Source organism: Takifugu flavidus, chromosome 18 (genome assembly GCF_003711565.1).
Source record: "Takifugu flavidus isolate HTHZ2018 chromosome 18, ASM371156v2, whole genome shotgun sequence".
NCBI classification, from domain to species: Eukaryota; Metazoa; Chordata; class Actinopteri; order Tetraodontiformes; family Tetraodontidae; genus Takifugu; species Takifugu flavidus.
The window spans coordinates 1,534,970-1,555,230 of NC_079537.1; the positions used below are offsets into that span (position 1 = coordinate 1,534,970).

Below are 20,261 nucleotides of genomic sequence, written 5' to 3' on the forward strand. Positions count from 1 at the left end.
GTACTCACTAACCAGTTTCTGGTCATGCCCTCCAGTTTGAAAGCAACTCTAGGTCTCGGTGCGGCTCAGGTTTAGCCCGAAAGCAGTTTGGTTTCGGGACACGATTGGTCGTGATGCGATTCTGCTTATGCCTTTTAGCCTGCAGTTGCACAGCATTATGGATTTGTGGTGATGCTGGGTTGTGCCCAGAATGCCAAGAATCAAACAGGAGCTCTGGCCTTTCATGAATGTTTCAGAGAGAAATGAAAGTGTGGCTGTGAGGAAGGTGGACTTCAAAAATACTGACTCAACACAAAGAGATCAATAGCAGCGGGATACCACAGCGGGATATAGCAGGCTGGAGTCACTATTATAGTCTGATCTGATCCCCGAATGATGTTAAATTACATAGTTGGGATAAATGTTTTATCTTGGAGACAGCGGTGTAGTCAGAGTGCCGAGCTCTGAGAGTCCAGTAGCCAGTTTAATTGAGTCCTTTTCTGTTGGGGTGTGACTTTCAGACTTCATTTTCTTGTTATGGTCTTGAATCTTATTACAAAATCAAAGTACTTGTGTACTTGTGAACTCTTGTGACTCCTACTACTAATGGCAGCCTGAGGAATTCAGACAATAAAGATCAGTCTCACAGGAATGTTAAATCCCTCCTAACCCCCCCCCCCCCCCCCCCCCCCACACACACACACACACACACACATACACCTATTTAACTTGTCTGGGCCGTTCCCTGATACCAAGTGCTGGTAACCCCCCTTTCGCCCCTCTTGTTTGTCCTCTTTCACCTCGCTGTGATACCGATTTGCGGCTCTCCAGACAAGAGGCCACCTACAATGTTGTTTTACTACTTCCAGTAACAAGTTCAAGAGCTGTAACTGCTTTTTGATGCCAGCTCAGTTTTTAATTAAAAACAGGCCGGCTTTCCAGAGGGAGGACGGTGTTTTCAGCAGATCACCAAAACGGTTGTGGAACACCGTTGGGAGATTTTGACGCCTCTTCCTTGATGCATTCTTGGGTAGCGAGGCTAAGATTACAGCCCAGCCCCCACTGATCAGTGTCCATCATGGACTAAAACCTGCATCCTAATTCCCGAGTACACTTGATACCAGGAACCATATGCCGCCTGCCTCCTTCGCCCTTTCTCTCACACCTTCTCAGGCTTTACCCTGGTAACTTTTTACTTCATGACAAGGTTTATTATGTCTGAAAATAGCCAGATGTGAGTCTGAACACCTAAGCCAGCCCACCTACAGCACAGCATCATTGGATTTAATCCAGACTTGATGTAATGGAAAATTCAAATGTAAGGTATTAATGTATTGGTGGTTTAAATGGTTATAGATGAGTGCTCCAGCCATTGTCCTGCACTGGTCTGTCAATCCATTTATGTTGATTGGAGGCTCCCCGGGCCATCGGCAGAAGGATTAATGATTCAGCACAAGGGAATGGTCCACCCTCCACTTCTTTCTCAGTGTTTTAGCAAGTGGCTACTGTTAATAATGATCAGTCTTAGTAGAACTACAACTCTCAGGAGTTTCAAGCTGTGTTTCATTATCTGAGGCTAAACGTCTCGGTGACCCTGGGCAAGATCAGCAGGCTTCACCTCAGGATCAGGATCAAGCCAAACCCCCAACAGATGTCCTGTTTTATCTTTCTGCCCGACTTTATTCCCCAGACAAATTTACTTGCCCGTCTTTGAAGCCCCACAACCATCATGTGGCTGCATCTGAATCTGTTTATCTTTATATCCAGATAAAGAGGATGGCTTGTTGCTTCTCGTCCTGCTCCCTCCTACATTTTCTTCCAGGAGCAGCGCAGTAATTGCAGAATGCTCTGTGGTTTCTCATGGGTATCCTTAGGTCTGTTGGTCCACTGGGCCTGGAAAGTTAGGGGGGGAAGAAAAGACTCATCATCCACAAACCATTTCAAATGAGATGTGGCTTCCGGGAAAAAAAGATGACTACCCAAAAGGATTTTACCACAAGCTGCCGAGTCAAACCATCAGAGGCAATCTGGCTTTTATCCTCCACACTCTCAGGGTTGTGTAGATACTAAACACACTGAGAAAAAGAAGTTGGCAAGAAAGTTCTGGTTTAAATTTAAGTTTGCCCCACATGTCGGGTTTGCATGGTCTCCCTCTGCCCATTGTGGGTTTTATCAGGATATTGAAGACTATAAGTGTGAGTGTGTGTGGACTGGGGACCTGTCCGGACAGTGACCCTGTCCAGAGTTTTTTGGACAAAAGATGGAATGACCAAGTATCTAACCCCCCACCCCCCCCACCCCCCCACCCCCCACCCCAGCCCTTATCCAACAACAGATAACTGTTGATAATAGCTGTTGCCATGGAAATTCAACCCATCATAGGTGAGAAAGACATCTGGTTTGAGTTAGAAATATATTTTGGGACAATTCGATACAATTATTTGTGACCTGAGGGACAAGGTGGATCATAAGAACTGTCAAAACATTCAGAGATCCACAGCACCTCGCAGTGAGGTCACAGTCAAACACAAAAACTGTGTGTTTTATTGTGTATGAGGTCATAATGTAACCTTGATCCAACCCTACTGCCGAAAATATCCCACAGTCTTTGGATTAAACAAGCTCCAGCTGTGGCCAGTTGTGTGGGGACCTGAAGACGCTCCACATTTACTGGCAGCTTGCTGGAAAACAGCATGAAGTGCCTCAGAGCAGGATCACAACAGAAACACGTTATCTTCCCGATACGCGGGCAGACAGCAATCTGCAGTGACTTTTGAGTTTGTGCGTGATGGGGCGATCTGATGGTTCCATTTCCACGCTGACTTGTTGATAGCGTACTGCAGAGAAAAGTAATTACCTATATTTCCCACTGGAGCATCGTGACATTTCCATATCTAAGCCCAACGGTGAGGGCGGCCACAGCGAGCAGGAGGAGGAGAAAAATAGAGAATTTGTGTTTCCGAGTAGGATTTTCTCGACAATCCCTCCGAACAGCTGGAACTGAACTTGAATTATTCAGGAGTGTCAAATTTTTAACTACTATCTTGTAAAGGTTGGAGAAGTTAACTTGGCTCCAATCATTGCAATTATGATGTAAACGTAACAACATAAACAGGCTAACTCCCCGTTAACTTTCACTTGAAGTGGCCTAAACAGGCCAACCACAGAATGACTCCATCTTGAACCCTATTACACAACCCAGAACTATTAAGGTTTTAACCCATCCCTAAGGACTAGTTAGGAGCCACCGTGCGATTATGGGCCTTGCTCAAGGGCCCTCAGTGGTGATGATGAGAGGGTGGGGCTCAAACGTTGGCCTACACCCTCCCCACCCTGGGCTCCTATAAGTCGGGGGATTTAAAGCTTGCTTCTATAACTTCTGGGATACTTTCTGTATTTCTCTGTTCCTTCATACCAAACTGGATTTCATCCTGTTTAAAAAAAAGGGTCTTCTAAAGTTGCTGTTCTCCAGAAAAATTCCTCTCTCTTATCCTTCTGATTCGACTTGTTGCCTGGTTTACAGGCTGGATACAGAAAAGTTTGAGCAGCACTATGAGAAAAATGCAAAGGATTTCAGCTATGTGACTCAGTTTAAAAGACAGTCCCACACCCTCAGGGAGGCAGGTAGCAGCATGTGTCACGCATTCATGGGTCATTTGATTTACGAGCAACTTAAAATCATTTGTGAATCATTCCATTTATATGTATCTGGACATCTTTGCATAAAATAGCAGTAGTGTAGTGACAGACTCTTCCAGTCTGACTGCATTCCTCTTAAAGTAAAAGAAAACCATCCAGTGTCATTAGCTTAAGTGTTTTACTGTGGTTGCCATCTAGGTCAGATCACTGTTGGGGAAGAACACGGCTGGATTCATCAAGAAAGATAGAGAATACATTTAAATCTTTTCTAAAGAGAGCACAAATGAATTAAATGGTTTTCTGCAAGCTATAGCCAGAACCCAAAAAGCAAGTTAGACATGCAAAATTAGCTCAATAAAGACAGCAATAGTAGCTGCCAGTTCCAAAATAAGGGCCTTTCGCTGTATATAGTGGTATATCTGGGTAAATGCTACCAGACACCCAATAATGGCTCACCTTAAGGAGTGTAGTGTAGTGTTTATTACTGTTACGCTAATACTAACACCTTCCAACACACCAACAGGTCAGAGGACTATGATGGTCGTAGCTATGGGGCTTTACCTTTTCCCTCAAAACTATTTAAAGTCTGTAAAAATACATCAGAATATAAATGATGAACTGTGATATATAAAACAGTGTGGGTATTGTCTAAAAATGTATTTAAGCGTAGTCTTGTAACCTCATGCTGCCCTCAGAGCTCTCCTCTGAGGTCTCTCCTCTACCACATATTTACTCCAACGTCTGCGTCCAATCAGTGAATCACTGAACGCTGAGTCAGCAGCTGGCCTGAGGTCAGTTGTTTGGTGCACGTCTGCAGCTCCACGCCCACTTTAGCAGAACGCAGGTGACGAAAACAGGCCGGCCGCCAAAAGCCTCCAGGCCTGGCCTGCAGGTGAGCTGCTGATTCATGTTCGTCTTTTGTAAATAGTTGGATATCAGATTCTGTCACAGCAGCTCGTCGGTAAGAGATGGACACATCATCAGCTCATTGGAAAAGATGAAACGGTCCCTCCATCACGCTGTCCTTTTCTCCCCTCCAGCCCTCTGGGAAGAACACACAGACATGCTACGATTACCCAACAATCCACAGGAGAGCCGTCATGCACGAGGAGCAGGGCTGTGATATCGTCAGCTATTGGAGGATTAGGAGTGGGATTATGGTTAGATATTAAGGATGAATATGGATTATCTTTAAAGGGTAGACCTGCTGTTGAATAAAAAACAATTTAAGAGGGAAGACAGGTTCCAATTGCAGCCATCTGAGTCCTGTTTGGTGGATGGACTGCTGACCACTGAGATGCTGTTTGTACTCTTGAACGTGCGACAAAAATAAGAATTTTCCCCTCTAAGAAGAGGACAGTTAAGATGTTCTTCACAATGTCTGCATGGGGCTGCTGGAGGGTTAAGATGTGAAGGCTTGGAAGCATCACCAACCAGATGTTGCATACGCTGACCGTGCAAACCCCACTTACACTGACTTCACACATTCCTTTTGAGGATATCCAGTTGATGTTGATCATCCTCTATATTTGTTTTTCTTCTGAAGTCACTTTTAAATACGTGAGGTACTGTGAGAACTCGTGTCCTTTGAATCACCACTGTTGTGAAATGTGTTTCCTGCCACCATCCAATCCAAAGCCATGATTAACAAACATCACTAATGATTGTCACGATACAGGATTGTACTTTCAAATTACCTGTGATCAGTGGTGCGTTTAGCTTTAGACGATTGAATACCGATGTTTTTATCCTCATGTAACATAATCCAACAGGTTCACAAAAAATTTGGGAATTTCTTGAGGACAAAGTAAGCTAGAAGAACTTAACTTTCTGGAGTTGGACTATGGGTGGACTCCAGAACTGCCTCATTTCTGTTCAGCAGCTGTTGTCAACATTTTTAAACTTTTAAATAAACAGATTTGGAATTTTTTTATTTACTAAACACTAATTTACACTGTGGTCTTATAATGCAATTCCAGGCGCTACACAGTTTTGCTTATCGATGGGTTTGACAGGGAGTTTGTGTGTGTGTGTGTGTGTGTGTGTGTGTGTGTGTGTGTGTGTGTGTGTGTGTGTGTGTGTGTGCGCGTGTGTTTGTCTGTAGGTCTAGTCTTCTAAAAATTGTCATTCAGATGCAACACACACATATACACCCACACACACTCAAATACTGTAAATGTTATGGATTTTGGATGAGCTGGACTAGAATGATTAATCTACCGCTAAATCTGAGTCAGAGGCAGCAGGGGAGCATTCAGAGTCCAGTATTATTTCATACACATAAAAACTGACTTATTTGTAGATGTCATCCTGTTGAATGATCGTTCATTTGTGAACATTATTCAGCACACACGTCACTTTGTGTTAACATTAATAGGCATTTTAAACGATTACTCAAATTTCTTCTTTCTTTTTCTTGACTGCTCTACCCATGGTGAGGATCCCAGGGGCAAAGGTAGGCTACACCCCTAAATGGGAGGCCAGCTCATTGGGGGTTCAGTGCCTTGCTTAAGGGTATTTAAAAAAATTTGGATTAAAAAAGTATATTTTTAAATGTGTTTTTCTAATAAAAGTGAGATAAGATTGTTTAGGCTTAGCACATGATAGCATCTGTGCTAACAGCATGAAGACATAGTGAACATGTTTTCATAATATCACACATGACAAAACCTAAAATACCACATGGACATAATTTCTTGATGGAAAATATTGGTGTTTTGGCATCCTTCTTTGATGTTTGATATTTCTCTCACTTCTGTCCACAAACATATATGCAACAATAACAACCTAATGTTCTTGCAACAGTTTGGCAATAAACTTGCTCTTTGACAGGATTCAGCTGGTAGATTCCATGAAAATTATCCCCAGATGTGATAAGAGGAGCTGAAAATCATCTGAATGCACAGATGAGTCATCGCTGGCGTAGCTAACACGCTAATGTCACCAAAGGTTGGCTAATACCTGACAGATGTATACACATCTGCACCGCTGATGCCACTATGTTCAGCTTCCGTCTGACAGATGTTGTCGAGTCACGTGTGTTTACATCAGTGCTCGCTGTCAGGATCCTGAACCCAGTCCATCCCTGCAGACCTGGGCAGCCTGAGTGTTATTGACGAGCACGCCCGTGCGTCCCGTAGGAGGTGCGGGGAGAGACTCAGGTATTTGGGGAATGCAGCACAGTTGGTGTTCTGTCTGCATAACTCGGACCCTTTCATCCCTCCCTGAAATACTCCGTCTGGATTTATGTTCGTGTGGAGCGTCTGTGTTGCATTTACGTCGAGGGATGCAAAAACAGGTTTCGTTCAAGACTTCTCGAGATGCAAAGAAACAACAGCCATTTTCTGTTTATCACTGCTTATTCCTAATTGGGGGGGGGGGGGTCTTTTGCCCTCCCAATACTGGAGAAACCAAGGGAGTCCCAGAGTCATGAGGCGAACATGCAAACTCCACAGTAAAGACCTGAGATGGAATCAAACCCAGAACCTCTGTGCTGTCGCTGATTAAATGTGGACATTCTCCATAAAATAATAAAACTCGCATTAGAGCACATCTGGAAGTGAAACTTGGTCAAACTTCATCTGACTGGATTGTTTGAGTTTTGGAGATATGTGCCTGATTCCACACATCAAATCTGCATAATCTTACTTCAGTACTTCTCAATCATAAAGTATCACAAACAGAATATGGACATGAAGCAAAAGCCAAAAGGACTCCCAGCTGGACGTTCACGTGGACATCTGTGGACATCTTTCAAATGTTCTGTCTGGCATGTTTCCACACACGTGCAGGCAGACTGGAGATCACAAACACAATAAATATGGTGGACGTCCACACAGAGCTCAGACAGGCGTGGAATTCCTTGCAGCTGCATTGTCCTGAAGCTGTCCGGGACGATGAGTGTCAGCCAACTCCCTCCTGTACGATCCCGCCTGTGCAGAAGCTGCGTCTCATTAAAACCACTATTAAATCATGAATAAGTCAGAATCCAGAACAGCAGCAGGACTCCAAGCAGGTGCCAATGTGGTGCTCTGGGTCACTTAGTGAACCAGACTGGATTCCCCACAACAGGATGGAGAATCTCAGGAAATTCTACTTTCCAAGTTTTAGAATGAGCAGTTTATAGTTTGGTACACACAGATATGTAAACATGTGGTGTGTGTGTGTGTGTGTGTGTGGTGTGTGTGTGTGTGTGTGTGTGTGTGTGTGTGTGTGTGTGTGTGTGTGTCCATGTGCTATTTATCTTCAACAAAAGCTGATGTAATGTGTGTACTTTGCAAACAGCAGATGACGTTACAGTCATCTGTGTTTACAGTGTGTTTACGTGAAATGTTAAGCATAAATCAATAAGCGCACAGAAGTGCACACACACGTGCATACACAAAAATACATGTAGTACTGGACATGTGAGAACAGTAGTTAAATGTCTGCACACATTACCACACACCCCCCCCCCCCCCCCCCCACACACACACACACACACACACAGTAATAAAATTTGCTCTATTTTAAATGAAGTTTTCACTCAGATTTGTTATGTGATCCGGTTTCTTCTCAGTAAAGTCTTGAATGTGATATTGTCAAGGACTTGTCATCAACTTGAAGGCCTTGTTTTCTGAATTTCCTGTACTGTGGGTCAGGCTGAAGGTTTTTTCCCTCCCTCAGGCAAAAGATACAATAAATTCTTGTTACCGGTGCCAGTATCTCAGATTTCAAATGGAATGCTATCCAGTCCACATGCACGTGCGCCCTGATTATACAGTTTACTGTTGCCTCCCTGTCTTGATGATGTCAGTGTTTGCCAGGGCGGTTCTGAAGAGTAGGTGCGTCTACATGCATATCTAAATCAAACCACACCGGTTGACCTTTTACATCACACCAATAATACTTGGACATACTGGCTCACTACTGGTTGCTGTTTGTAAAGCTTCTGCTTCCAAAGCCATGGGAATATAAGCCAAATGTAACACATACACAGATCGCATAGCCCACATGCCCTCGTAAGTCGACCAACAACCTACCTATAGTCCTATATTTGGACTACTCTGGGCCAATTCTAGTCAAGCTACAGCGTCCACATGCATTTCATTTTCTTGTGTGCATGTAAATGCGCTCAGTGTTTTAATGGCGTGCCTGGCAAAGTCTCTGTGTGTTAACAAGCTGGGTTAATTATAACAATCTGTTACTGAGACTTTGATCTATAACTTACTCATGAAGGTGTGGGTTAATCAAACATCTGTTGTGCAAGTGTTGAAGTAATAAATGTTGCCTTTGATTTAGGCGGATGGATATAAAAGAATGTTAGGATGCGTGGTTAGGTCGTTTATAGGTCAATAAATTGAAGTTGTAGATTTAAAATGTGTTCTATATAAATTTCTCTAGTTTATCCATGATATCTCATGCACAGACACACACAGAAATACTCAAAATAACACTAGATTCTTCTGTGTCTCCGTTTCTTCTTCTTCAAAAGAACAGTGACAGTTTGTCTAGAGGCCTTAATCTGAAAGAAGCACAAATGTCTCATCGTCTGCCGCCGGACCTGCAGGCTGCTCTGACCTTGCAAGAAACCAGCACATGCCAAGAGTGCCTGCTCAAAACATTCAGGTTTTTATCAGTAAATGTAGATAAAGGCTCCTGTTTTCTTTGGGGGCCGTTTTGCCGTTAAATGACACATTGTGGTTCAGCTAATTAGTGAGATTTCCTCTAACAAAACAGACAAAAGATTCGTTGGCTGGGTTCATCCTCTGTGACCTCTGACCCTACTAAATCACACCCTGGCCTCATCACCAAGTGACACAAACTGTGCGTCCTTTTTTCCGCCGTGGCAGACGTGTCCGCTGGACACACTCTCAATCCCACAGGTCGTAAAGCAAGGACCCCAGTGCCATAGTCTACTCTGAGGTCCCGGCACCTTTTGTCCTCTCCTGCCCTTCAGCCCCCACCCTCCACTCTGACTCAGTCCTCTGTTGTTGTTGCAGTTAGACGTTTAATGAGGGAGCTGCTACTCAACGCGGGCAGTGGACCTCAGTGCTCCACTGGTCAGGCTGGAATTGCAGTCAGTTTGGGCTTCTCTGATTAAGCAAGCTAATGTCATGTGACCTTTCAGGAAGAAAACAGTGCGACGTTGCTAACAGGGTTACAGGAAACTGTTTCTCAATATCCAGTCTCAGTGGAATGGCCACTGGGCAGAGGACTCCTCTGAAATGCGTGGAAACGCCAATGTGGAGTGTTTTTGTCATGAGTGTTTTTGTTGTAAGATGCCAGATAAAATCAGACACCACAACCTCTCCAACTTGAAAAACAGTTCCTGCTCAGTGCTGCTGTACCATCAGTGTATTGCATAACCAAAATAGCTTGGAACTATAAAGTGATAAAAAAAAACCGTCTTGAAAGAGCTTCAGAACATCTGTGGTGAAGAAAACAAGGCAATTGATACAATTCTATGATGAAAAATACAAAATATCCAGAACTAAATACGAGAAAAGCATTTTCCCAGCAGCTGAGCAGCTCCGGCAACTTCTCGGAAAAGCTGACAAAGGAAAAAAAAAATCCCCATTTCTTATGATAAAGTTCCATTTCAAGGGCAGTCGCTTCAGATGAGCTCTTTTAAGCTCAGTTGCTTCCAGAAATGTGAGATGTGTATTGGTTAGAGCGGGAGTGGGCAGCTCTGACCGTGTTACATTAGCTCAAACTGGGAGAGATGGCAAGGTTTGAAACTGATAAAGAAACTGATTTCAAGGCAAACAAGACGATCTGTGTTTACCCTCAGACCCAGAGTATTTAGTCCTCAGTTCAGAGGAGAGTTCAGCCCACTCCAGTTATATTTATTCTAGACCCTTTTTCTTTTGTTCTCTATGATAACAGGATCCTTCATGTCTCTGTCTGATCTCCTGACTTGATCCATTCTGCTCCAGAACCAAACACAGCTTTAGGATAACTATATGTTTACACTCACAGGCCTGCTATTTATGGATTTAAACCTCGGAACCTCAGAACTACTGTAAAAAAAAAAAAAAAAAGACAGAAAATTATTCTTTACAATCTTTACTTGGTTCATCTAAATTGTCCGGAAAGTTTAAACCGCAGTGGGAAATAACTGGTACTGTATCAGTCCAGCTAAGCATGTTGGTCCAAATCAAAAACATAAAGACCAGAAACCACTGAAATGACATTAGATTGAATCCCTGGTTTCACCTAAAGTGGATGGGCCAGCACAGCAACATACTCTGAAACACTGTTGGGAAGTTTGACCTAGAGGTCAAACAGCACAAAGACAATAACAACAAGACAGTAGTCACACCTACCTGTGAAATAATGGTTTAGCCAGTGAGGAAATACATCAACCAAGAAAGAACTGGTTATTAAAGGAATAAATGAGGCTTCACCAGCTTGCAAGACTGACAGGTGTGATGTGTTTTGATGTGTGTGGGATCTTTAGGGGTTTCTAACCCTGACCTTAACTCTCTCGGACAGAGAAGCTTTTACAGACTCAAAAAGGCGAAATGTTGCTGTAGCGAGAGCAGCGGTGTGTTGAGACAGAAGCCTGCCTGGATCTGTGATTTACAGAGACTCCATTGTGTTTTGTGGCTTCGGTAATCATCTGCTTTTTCAGCGTGTAACTACAGGTTGTCTTTGTGCAGAGAGTCCAGAAAATGATAGAGTGGAGCTGAGTGACACGCTGGCAGCCACACGCTGGACTGAGCGCCGCACAATCCCTGCTGGACCTGGAACAGAAGCGCCTCACAGAAGAGACAAATGAGACAACGCTGCACAGTCTCCTCAATACACACCCTCAGACCCACTCCTATCTTTGTGAGGATTTTTATAGACATAATGCATTCCCCAGCTCTTTACCCAAACCTCTTCAACTGACCCCCTAACCCTGACCTAAAATCAATTCTAACCTCAACCTTAAAACCTCACCTTTTGAAGTTAAGAGGACCAGCCAAATTGTCCTGACTATCCAAAAATGTCCTCGTGGAACGCATATTACAAGTACAAGAACAGACACACCTGCTGTGTGCACATGGGTACACAGCACAATGTGTGCTATTGTGCTCATGAGCTGTGTGAGGGCAGAGAGGCCCGTGTTACACCGTCCTGGTGCTGGAGAGACAAGACAGCTGCTGCAGGTGAACTGGTGCTTCTCAGAGCTCCTCCAAAAACCAGATTTTATGCAGGACCATCACTTTTACAAACCACTGTGGAGGTTTTCAGCGTGTGTGAACAGAGATGGCCAAATTTAATACACAAGTCACTACAGGAGTTTAATTAAAATAAAATGGGATGCCACAAGAGGAATGGGAGAGATGAGACCAGTCTGGACTCATATTCCTGTCCTCAAATCTCCAGGTGGAAGGTCTATGATCAGTCACGTTCAACCACAGTGACTGATGAGGACTAATAAAGCATTTAGATCAATCAAAGACACCAAAATATAGATCACTACAACCAACTGGATCAACATTAACCCAACATCTATTTTGATACGGACCAATGAAAGGAGAGGAACTGCTGAAGTTAAACTACCTGCATTTAATAACGTATTCCCTAAACTCCACCGGTGCAACATGTGAGAATACACAAGACGTTCATTATTAAAGGCCTTCAGAATCCTGGTGGATTTCAACTGGATTCAGATCTCTGCTGAGCTCTACAATTACCACTAATAAGCAGATCTCCCCAGGAAAGCCTTCAAATGTGATGTCAACACGTCTCTATCAATCGACGTCGCACATAATTGTCAGTGACAGCTCACAGATGTGCACACACAGCCACACACACACACACGCGCGCACCCTACATGGAGCTTGATGTGTAAATGTCCAGTTGTCAATGAAAAGTCACGTGCTCCTGAGTCCAGCACGCTTTCATGAAGCTGTAATGAAGCTGTATTCCACGTTCGCTCCAAATGAGTGATCGTGTGAATTTTCTGCTCATAACTGCTGGGAGACGCGATGGCTCTGGCGTTCAATCATTCATGAGCGTGATAAAAGCGCTGAGCCGAGAAATCTGCTCAGCAACAGCCAACTCAAGAAGTTCTGCTCTCACTTGAATCCTGAATCGTTCACTTTATGTTTACTCGGGTAACCCAAAACAGAAATGATTCACTGCCCGAATAAGATGTTTCTCACAGTATGATCATCACGTTTGTGGGGCAGTTTAATTGTAACGCTGCAAATAAACTGGCATGAAAAAGGACGTGGCACTGAACTGGGCTGCTGCTAAAGCTTTATTTTACACTGTTTATCTGCCAATTTAGGCTCTTTTCTGTTTGTATTGGTGTTATTTGTATTAACACTATTGTTATTAGCATAGCAACTGCTTCGACCTGCGCCACAGCTAACGGTGAGAGTGTGCAGATGTGGAAGTGTGAGGACTACGCAGAGTTTTGCTCAGACTACAGGGTCATGTGTCTGGTTTTCCCCCTATTGGCTCAGTATCCGTCTGGTTTGTGCATCAGCAGAGTGGAAAATGAGCATTCGTGGTGCAAACAGTCGAGACATCATTGACAAACCCACTCTTGATTTGAACGGCAGATAAGTACCAGTAAAGCCGGAGAGACAGACTGAAATATGATACATCTAAAATTAAATACAACGGCTACATTCTATGGACTTTGCAGATTGTAAAGCCCTCTGAGGAAAACACCGTTTTGTGATTTTAAAAAAATAAAAATTGACTTGATTTGAATTAAGCTGATTTGTAAAATTAGCAGAACATGCATTTAGCAGAAAAGAAGCAGGTTTGCCATCAGGCTCTGCATCATTGTATTCATCCCCTGATAGTAGTCTGCCTATAAGAGGGAATGAATAGTAGACCCCCCTTCCCCCACCGGGATAGAAGAAACAGAGCCCACAGGAAGGTGGTGGGAGGCACGGAGCAGCATAGACCAAAACACAGTAGCAGCATAAAGCAGTCAGGAGTGACTAGGTAAAGGGGGAATTAAATATCAGCCCTGGTCAGGGGAGAAACGCATGTGACAGATCAGCTGATAGGAATCGTGTGCTTCAAGTTGTCTCCTTGGATGAGCTCCTCCGGCTTCACATTTGTAAAAGTTGCACCTGAGCTGCGACACTTTCCCTCTCAACAGCCCCCGCTTTGACTCTGTCACTACAAAACCTCCTTTGTTTGACACACCTGGAGGACACACACACACGCACGCACGCACGCACGCACACACACACACACACACACACACACACACACACACACACACACACACACACACACACACACACACACATGAACAATCCTCCATTGTAGTCAAATTTCCAGAGGTATTTATGCTGATAAATGACATGTTATTAGCGAGTGTGGTTGTTCGGTTGCCTTGCAGCCTCTGCTGTGTGTTTCCAATTTGGAAGTTGATCACATTTTTATGACCATGTAGCAACTGATAAAAAAAACAGGTAAAACTGACCTTTAAGACAAATGTATATCTAATTAAACAGTGGAAGAAAGTAAACAGTGTTGCTTTGATTTGCAATGTCTTACTTTTCAGTCCGCCCTGGCACACATGGCCGTCGCCTTCTTGCTCCTAGTTTACTCCATAATCATTGCAACACAGAGGATTCAAACCATTTTTGCATTTGTTACTGATGTTAGTCATAAATTAACTAAAAATATCAGATGTTATTTTCAACTTAGTGGTAACAGACGCTAAAGAATATGGAAGAACCCGCAGGAAGAGCCACAAATGAGGGGTTCAAGGTCCAACAAGGGACAAACATGCACAGGATAAATCGTCATGAGAGTCCGATTCAATTCTTCACTTCTTCCAACTCGGAGACCAACTTGTTGACTTAACCTCATTCAACTCAGAGTCAGCCGGCAACGCTTTTACTGAGTCAACGTGTGAATGTTGTGTCACCTTAATCCAGGAAACCTGGCTGGAAAACGGTGTCACCCCTGGATTTATTGGATCAGGGCTGAACACAAAACCATCCACACAAAGCAGCGGCCTGAGGCAACGAAGGCTAATCTTAGCGCTAAGCTTCTGATTTAAATGTGGTGATGTGTCACTCTTTAGTTGCAGGATCCATTAGAGAGATTCTCAGACACGTCACATTGACACACATTGGCTTTTCCTGATCCTTGGTTCTTCCTGGGCATCAATCACCATGCAGTCACGCACAGAACAGAAGCAAAAGCTCATCATTTTAAACTCTTTTTCACGAAACTGTGACAGGAAGAAGAGGAAGAGGGGAGCGAAAAATAGCTAATATGCTCCAGCAATTAGCAGGAGGAAATGATGGGGGGGCAAGAGAGGAAAAGCGTGGAGAGGAGGGGGAATTCAAATGCAGTGATCATGGGGGCCAAAGAGCAGGCAAAATCTGAAGGCAGATGGGAGGGAATGAGACAGATGAGATAAAGTGTGAGAGGGAAGAGAGATGGAGGGATGCAAGACTATTTTTGGAGGTGATAAAGGCAGAGAACGATTGAGGGAGATTGGCCCGATACGACCCATGAGAACAGCACAGAGGGGGCGGATGGGAAAGAGTATTTGACATAGGAATGAAAAACGGACAAGGTTGACTGATCAGTACTGCGTCGGCATGACAACGTGTCGTGTAGACATTTAAAACACGAAATCTCAACATAGTAAGATGGTTTTAGAAGGCTGGGCTACATTAACTCAGCAGCACTCAAACACACAAAATCTCTACAGAACAACTGCGTCAGGAGGGGGGTGACGCGCTGTCCCCGGTCACATGATCACACGTGCAACTATTATCAGATTGGATGAATGTGCAACAGAAATACCAATTCAGGGCCAATTATCACTACAAATTGTGGATTTGACATGAACATAAACACTGGAGCACAAATGTTAAACTAAAACACATCCTCTCCTCCCACATTGCTGCTTTCTTTAAGTCCCTTCAGGATATCTGCTAATGTCGATCTTCACCCAGCATATAACTATGGAGGTTTCCAGTCTTATAGTCAAGTTCTGCACAGACATCGTGAAGATCTATTGGAGTGATGGATTGTTGATAGTACTCACAAAAACAGTCTTTAGAAAGAGTCTACGTGTGGTCAAACAGGACAAAACCACCAAAAATAGTCATTTCCCTTAAGTGCTTAGACTAATGGAAGGTCAGCCGTCTTGCCCCTGTGATTAGACCCCAGCGAGGCTCCAGTGCAGCTGGATAATAATTGGGTGTAATCAGACTGTTTGCCTGAACGAGTGTGAGTTCCTGTGAACGTCAGCCGGCTCCTGTCAGAGCTTAGGTGGAGCAGATCACAGCCAGAGGAAGAGGGAAAAAAGTGTGACTGAACGGACCATAATCATCTATCAAAAATGTGAAGACAGCACAGGAAAGCGATTATCCGTTTTATCTAGCATGTTATTTTAGTGCTGCACGGACTAAATAAACTGGGGCTGACAGGAGTCCAAAGAAAACAAAGGAAGGTTTCCCAAAGTGCAGCAATTTGTCTGATTTCTGGTGGAAATCCCTAAACTGTAGTTAACAGAAACAGACACAGGAAAAGTACAATCAGAGAGGCTCATGGGAAACGCACCGAGCAGGCGCTCTCTAACCGGATCATGATGTCATCAGTGTAATGGGTGCATGTCAGTTTGGGTTTCGTTTCAGCCCATCATGCTAATTTATGAGCACATGAGGGAGAAAAAAACATTTCCAATCACCAGCTGTGTGTCTGCACTCGGTCGGAGTGTAAACATTCAAACACCAGTAGCATTTTGTCACAATCTGGTGCGATATTAGGCTGCTTTTGAAAACATTAGTCCCTTTTCTCACCAGGAACTTTTATCATTTATCCAGATTTTGGGCAGAGCTTATGATGAAGTCCCCCCCCCCCCCCCCCCCCCCGGCAGTGTGCTGCTGAAAGGAAGAAATTCAGAAGGACAAAGAGTTGGTGACTCTTGGTGGAAGAATGGCCGACAAGCTGGTGGATCTATCTAACACACTCCTGAAGTCGGTGTGGACCCAGCTGAGCCTCAGTGCTGCAGCAGTGTTGGGCTGAGACAGAGACGCGGGGGTCAAATATACGCCACTAGTCTTCCCACACACACCTATGTGTGCACGCTCACACGTGCAGGAGAACGGCAGACAGGTTTTCTTATTAATGCGGGATGTCTCTGGAATTCTCTGGAGTCCTGTTTTTCTTTCAAACGCACCCCTCCCGATGCACCCCTGACCCTCAGACCTTCTGTTCATCCTCTTTGTGATGCACCGTTTGTGCTGCAGCTTCAGGTCCACACACACACACACACACACACACACACACACACACACACACACAGCACCCCCCATCAGCCTGACCTTTCCTTTCAGAGGTCCCCTTGAACTTTCATCACCATATGTCTCCCACTTCCTGTCCTGTCTCGTCCCCGACGGTGTTACGCGTGCCAAAGGTTCTGGTTAAGACTCCGTTGTCTCATCATGCTAATGGATTTTTCAGCATGGCTCTCTCTGTAATGTGTTTTGAGAAGGTAAATGTATGAAATATGATAAAAGCTGGATCGTGGGTCATAAATGCAGCACGCAGCTTATTATCAGTGTTGTTATTGCCAACCAGCTTTTAACCAGCACATAACCAGTCTAAATGTAGCATCTGATGTGTGAAACTCATGTTGAGTCCTTTCTAAAGCCACTGAAGGCTGGGATTTAGTTAGCCATAGTGAATCCAACCACTAGAGGTACTGACAGCTGCTCCTGAATAAGCTTTTAACCAGACAAGTTCCAAACATCTGGCACTTGTAAATGGAGGAAAGAACATGTGTTTGGCAGACAAGATCAGACGCAACACAAGCTGCTGGGTGGCTTTAGAAAGTTAGAAGTGAGACATTTTTTGAATAATTTTGGACTTAAAATGATCATTTAAGCTCATTCAAAAAGAACTGGAGATCAGTCGGCCTTATTCTTTCTTGGTTATGGGAAATAATGATCCATTTTATCAGGGTTCAGCTCACATCTGTGCAAACCTGATTGTGATGATCGGCAATTAAACGTAAAGTAATAATGATTAAATGTCACTATTCAGGTCTGGCTGAATTGTTGTTTGTCTGGACGCAAACAAACAAATAAAATAAAAAGGACAAATGAAAAGGTTCATATCAAGAGATACTGCGTATGTATGTCAGAACCCAGAACCTACAACTATTTTTAATCTATGGCAGAAATTTTATTTTGATGAGGTGAATGACAAAGAAAATTTTTCTTTCTTGTTCGACTGGTCCGAGCAGTTCAATGACCGGCCATACCCGCTAAGGTCACGTCATTACAAGAATGTGTGTATGCGCTCATTAATCCCATTGAATTAAACTACTTAGACAACCACATAACACCCGACTTTGTTGACTACACAACCAGTCAGCTCTTGAAAAAGACGCCAGTGGCTCCAGATGTTTTTTGCTTTCAAACCAATACATTTTGGCTTCCCACAACTCCCAACATCTCCATTCCTCATTCATAGTACACATTTCTTCTTATATTGGAGCCTTTAAATTTTATCTTCTTTTTTAATCCACATACCCTGCAACACAGTTGCTGAAACATGTTTTGTCTTTCGTGCCAGAATTTAGCCTGTGGCCATGTTTTTGGTCCCAGAGAGCAGGACAGGACATGCCGTGGAAGCCAAACATGAAGTGTCTGCATGTTCCTGTGTTGACAGGACAGGTTGGTGAGAACACGTGACCAGCAGAACAGGGTACAGTAGGCGTGGGAGGCTCGGGGATGTCGTGCAGCATTATCATCGGGTTGGTGAACACACACCCGTGAAGAGTCAAGTCCTGCTCTTGCACCACACACAGGATATAGCAGACTTGTGACGAGCACGAAAGCTGCTCACAGGTTCCCACAGGCAGCCAAATGCTTGTACTGGGATGACTGCTAAAAGGTTGCACTGATGTAATTTAACATAAAATAAATTAGAAACTGACAACAGTTAATCAATCAATCAATCAATCAATCTTTATTTATATAGCGTCTTTTACAATCAAAATTGTTTCTAGGCGCTTTCCAGAATCTCAGGGCCTAACCCCCAAGAAGCAACAGTGGCAAGGAAAAACTCCCCTTTAACAGGAAGAAACCTTGTGCAGGACCAGGCTCATGTAGGGGGACCCTCCTGCTGATGGCCGGCTGGGTAGGGAGGAGAGGAGAGGAGAGGAGAGGAGAGGAGAGGAGAGGAGAGGAGAGGAGAGGAGAGGAGAGGAGAGGAGAGGAGAGGAGGAGAGGAGAGGAGAGATAGAGATAGAGATAGAGATAGAGATAGAGATCAGGGAAATACATTAATTATATTAATTATAATAAACTGCCGGTAGAGTTGAGGGGGTCAGCGGGGTCGGAGGTCAGTAGGTCAGCATACAGCTATGAAGGCGGCGATACCCGTAGATGAGTGTGAACAGTGTCACATGCACAGACTTTTTTCTCTTTTTCCACACAATAACTCAATTATTTTTGACATCTGCCCTCTTTGTAAAATCTTGGGTCTAAATTAGGGCTTTTTGCTTTTTTCCAGATAATAATTAATAATAATTTTTTCCAAGCCTTGCATCACAAACATACCAAAACTCTTTCACTCGCCCTCTGACGTTCCTTCTCTGGGAATCAGCTTCTTGACTGGTTTCCAGTGTGAAACCTGCTTCGCTCTGGTTTCTACCACCAGCTTTCATGTGATTTCATCCCTCAGTAGTGGGAACAAGCCACAGGCTGGGCCCTTCGTTGCATGGAAGATAATATATCTGAGCTATGCTGTCAAATGATGGCACGGAGCTGATTAGTTTTGCAGATGTTGCCGTGCGCAACCCGAAGTTGCTGCGAGGAGACAATGGGAAGACGAAAACAGAGAGCCGGACATGTGAACTCGCACGCAGGAAAAAAACAATGAATCATGAGGAATTCCTTTTCGGCCTCATCTCCTGAAGCAGCTGCCTGCCAAAACGGCAAACAATGCAGCACATGCACACACACACACACACACACACACACACACACACAACCAGCATGTAAACAAGGACTTGTTGACAAGTATATGTGAGCTCTTATCATTTACAGGCTTTAGCATGTTTGTGCATGTGTTTGTGCATGTGTTCCTGCTCCCATTGTTTCACAAGCTATTTTTAGCTCAGATGACCGAGTGACAGTGTTTGTGTGTTGTGGGTGGACCTCAGTCAGGCAACAACTGACCGAAAAGCTAAATCTGGAATGTCATCATTTATCACTGTTGAACATTGTTTTGTGATCTCGGGTCGGTTTTCTCAAACACTTCTTTATGAAGTGCTGAGCTCTCTCATTTACTCAGTTTGACAACATTCCAAACAACCCAAACTCATGTGTTGTTCTCTTTTATCAGAGCATTCATGGTGTTGCTACTTTGAGAAAATGTACGTCAGTGAAAAGGACACTAAAACAGAAAAGCTACTTAATTCTAATTTTGAAGAAGAATTTCATACAATAGCAAAAACCAGTATCGGTTCTTCTGCCACCCCCCTCCCCTTCTGTATTCATCTACAGGTATTGCCGCCTTCATAAGCTGTATACTGACCTCTGACCCCGCTGACCCACCCAAGCCGACTCTACCAGCAGCTTATTTTAATTAATATAATGTATTTCTATGTTATACCTATTCTCTCCTCTACCTTCCCTGTCCTCCCCCCTTCTCCTCCCTCT

The 20,261-nt window shown here is 43.9% G+C and overlaps 1 protein-coding gene and 1 long non-coding RNA gene across 2 annotated transcripts in view; one reads left to right on the forward strand and one right to left on the reverse strand.

The window, feature by feature from the left end:
• Nucleotides 1–3,782: 3,782 nt before the first annotated feature.
• Nucleotides 3,783–20,261, reverse strand: part of LOC130514539 (uncharacterized) — a 41,976-nt gene continuing 25,497 nt past the window's right edge. The window contains exon 13 of the mRNA XM_057014192.1: nt 3,783–4,662. Coding sequence (XP_056870172.1) covers nt 4,633–4,662 — 30 coding nt within the window. The 3' untranslated portion in view covers nt 3,783–4,632. The remainder of the gene's footprint in view (nt 4,663–20,261) is intronic.
• Nucleotides 4,467–5,566, forward strand: LOC130514543 (uncharacterized). Its single transcript, XR_008947018.1, has 2 exons — nt 4,467–4,579; nt 4,659–5,566. It is a non-coding gene; the product is annotated as an uncharacterized LOC130514543 (long non-coding RNA).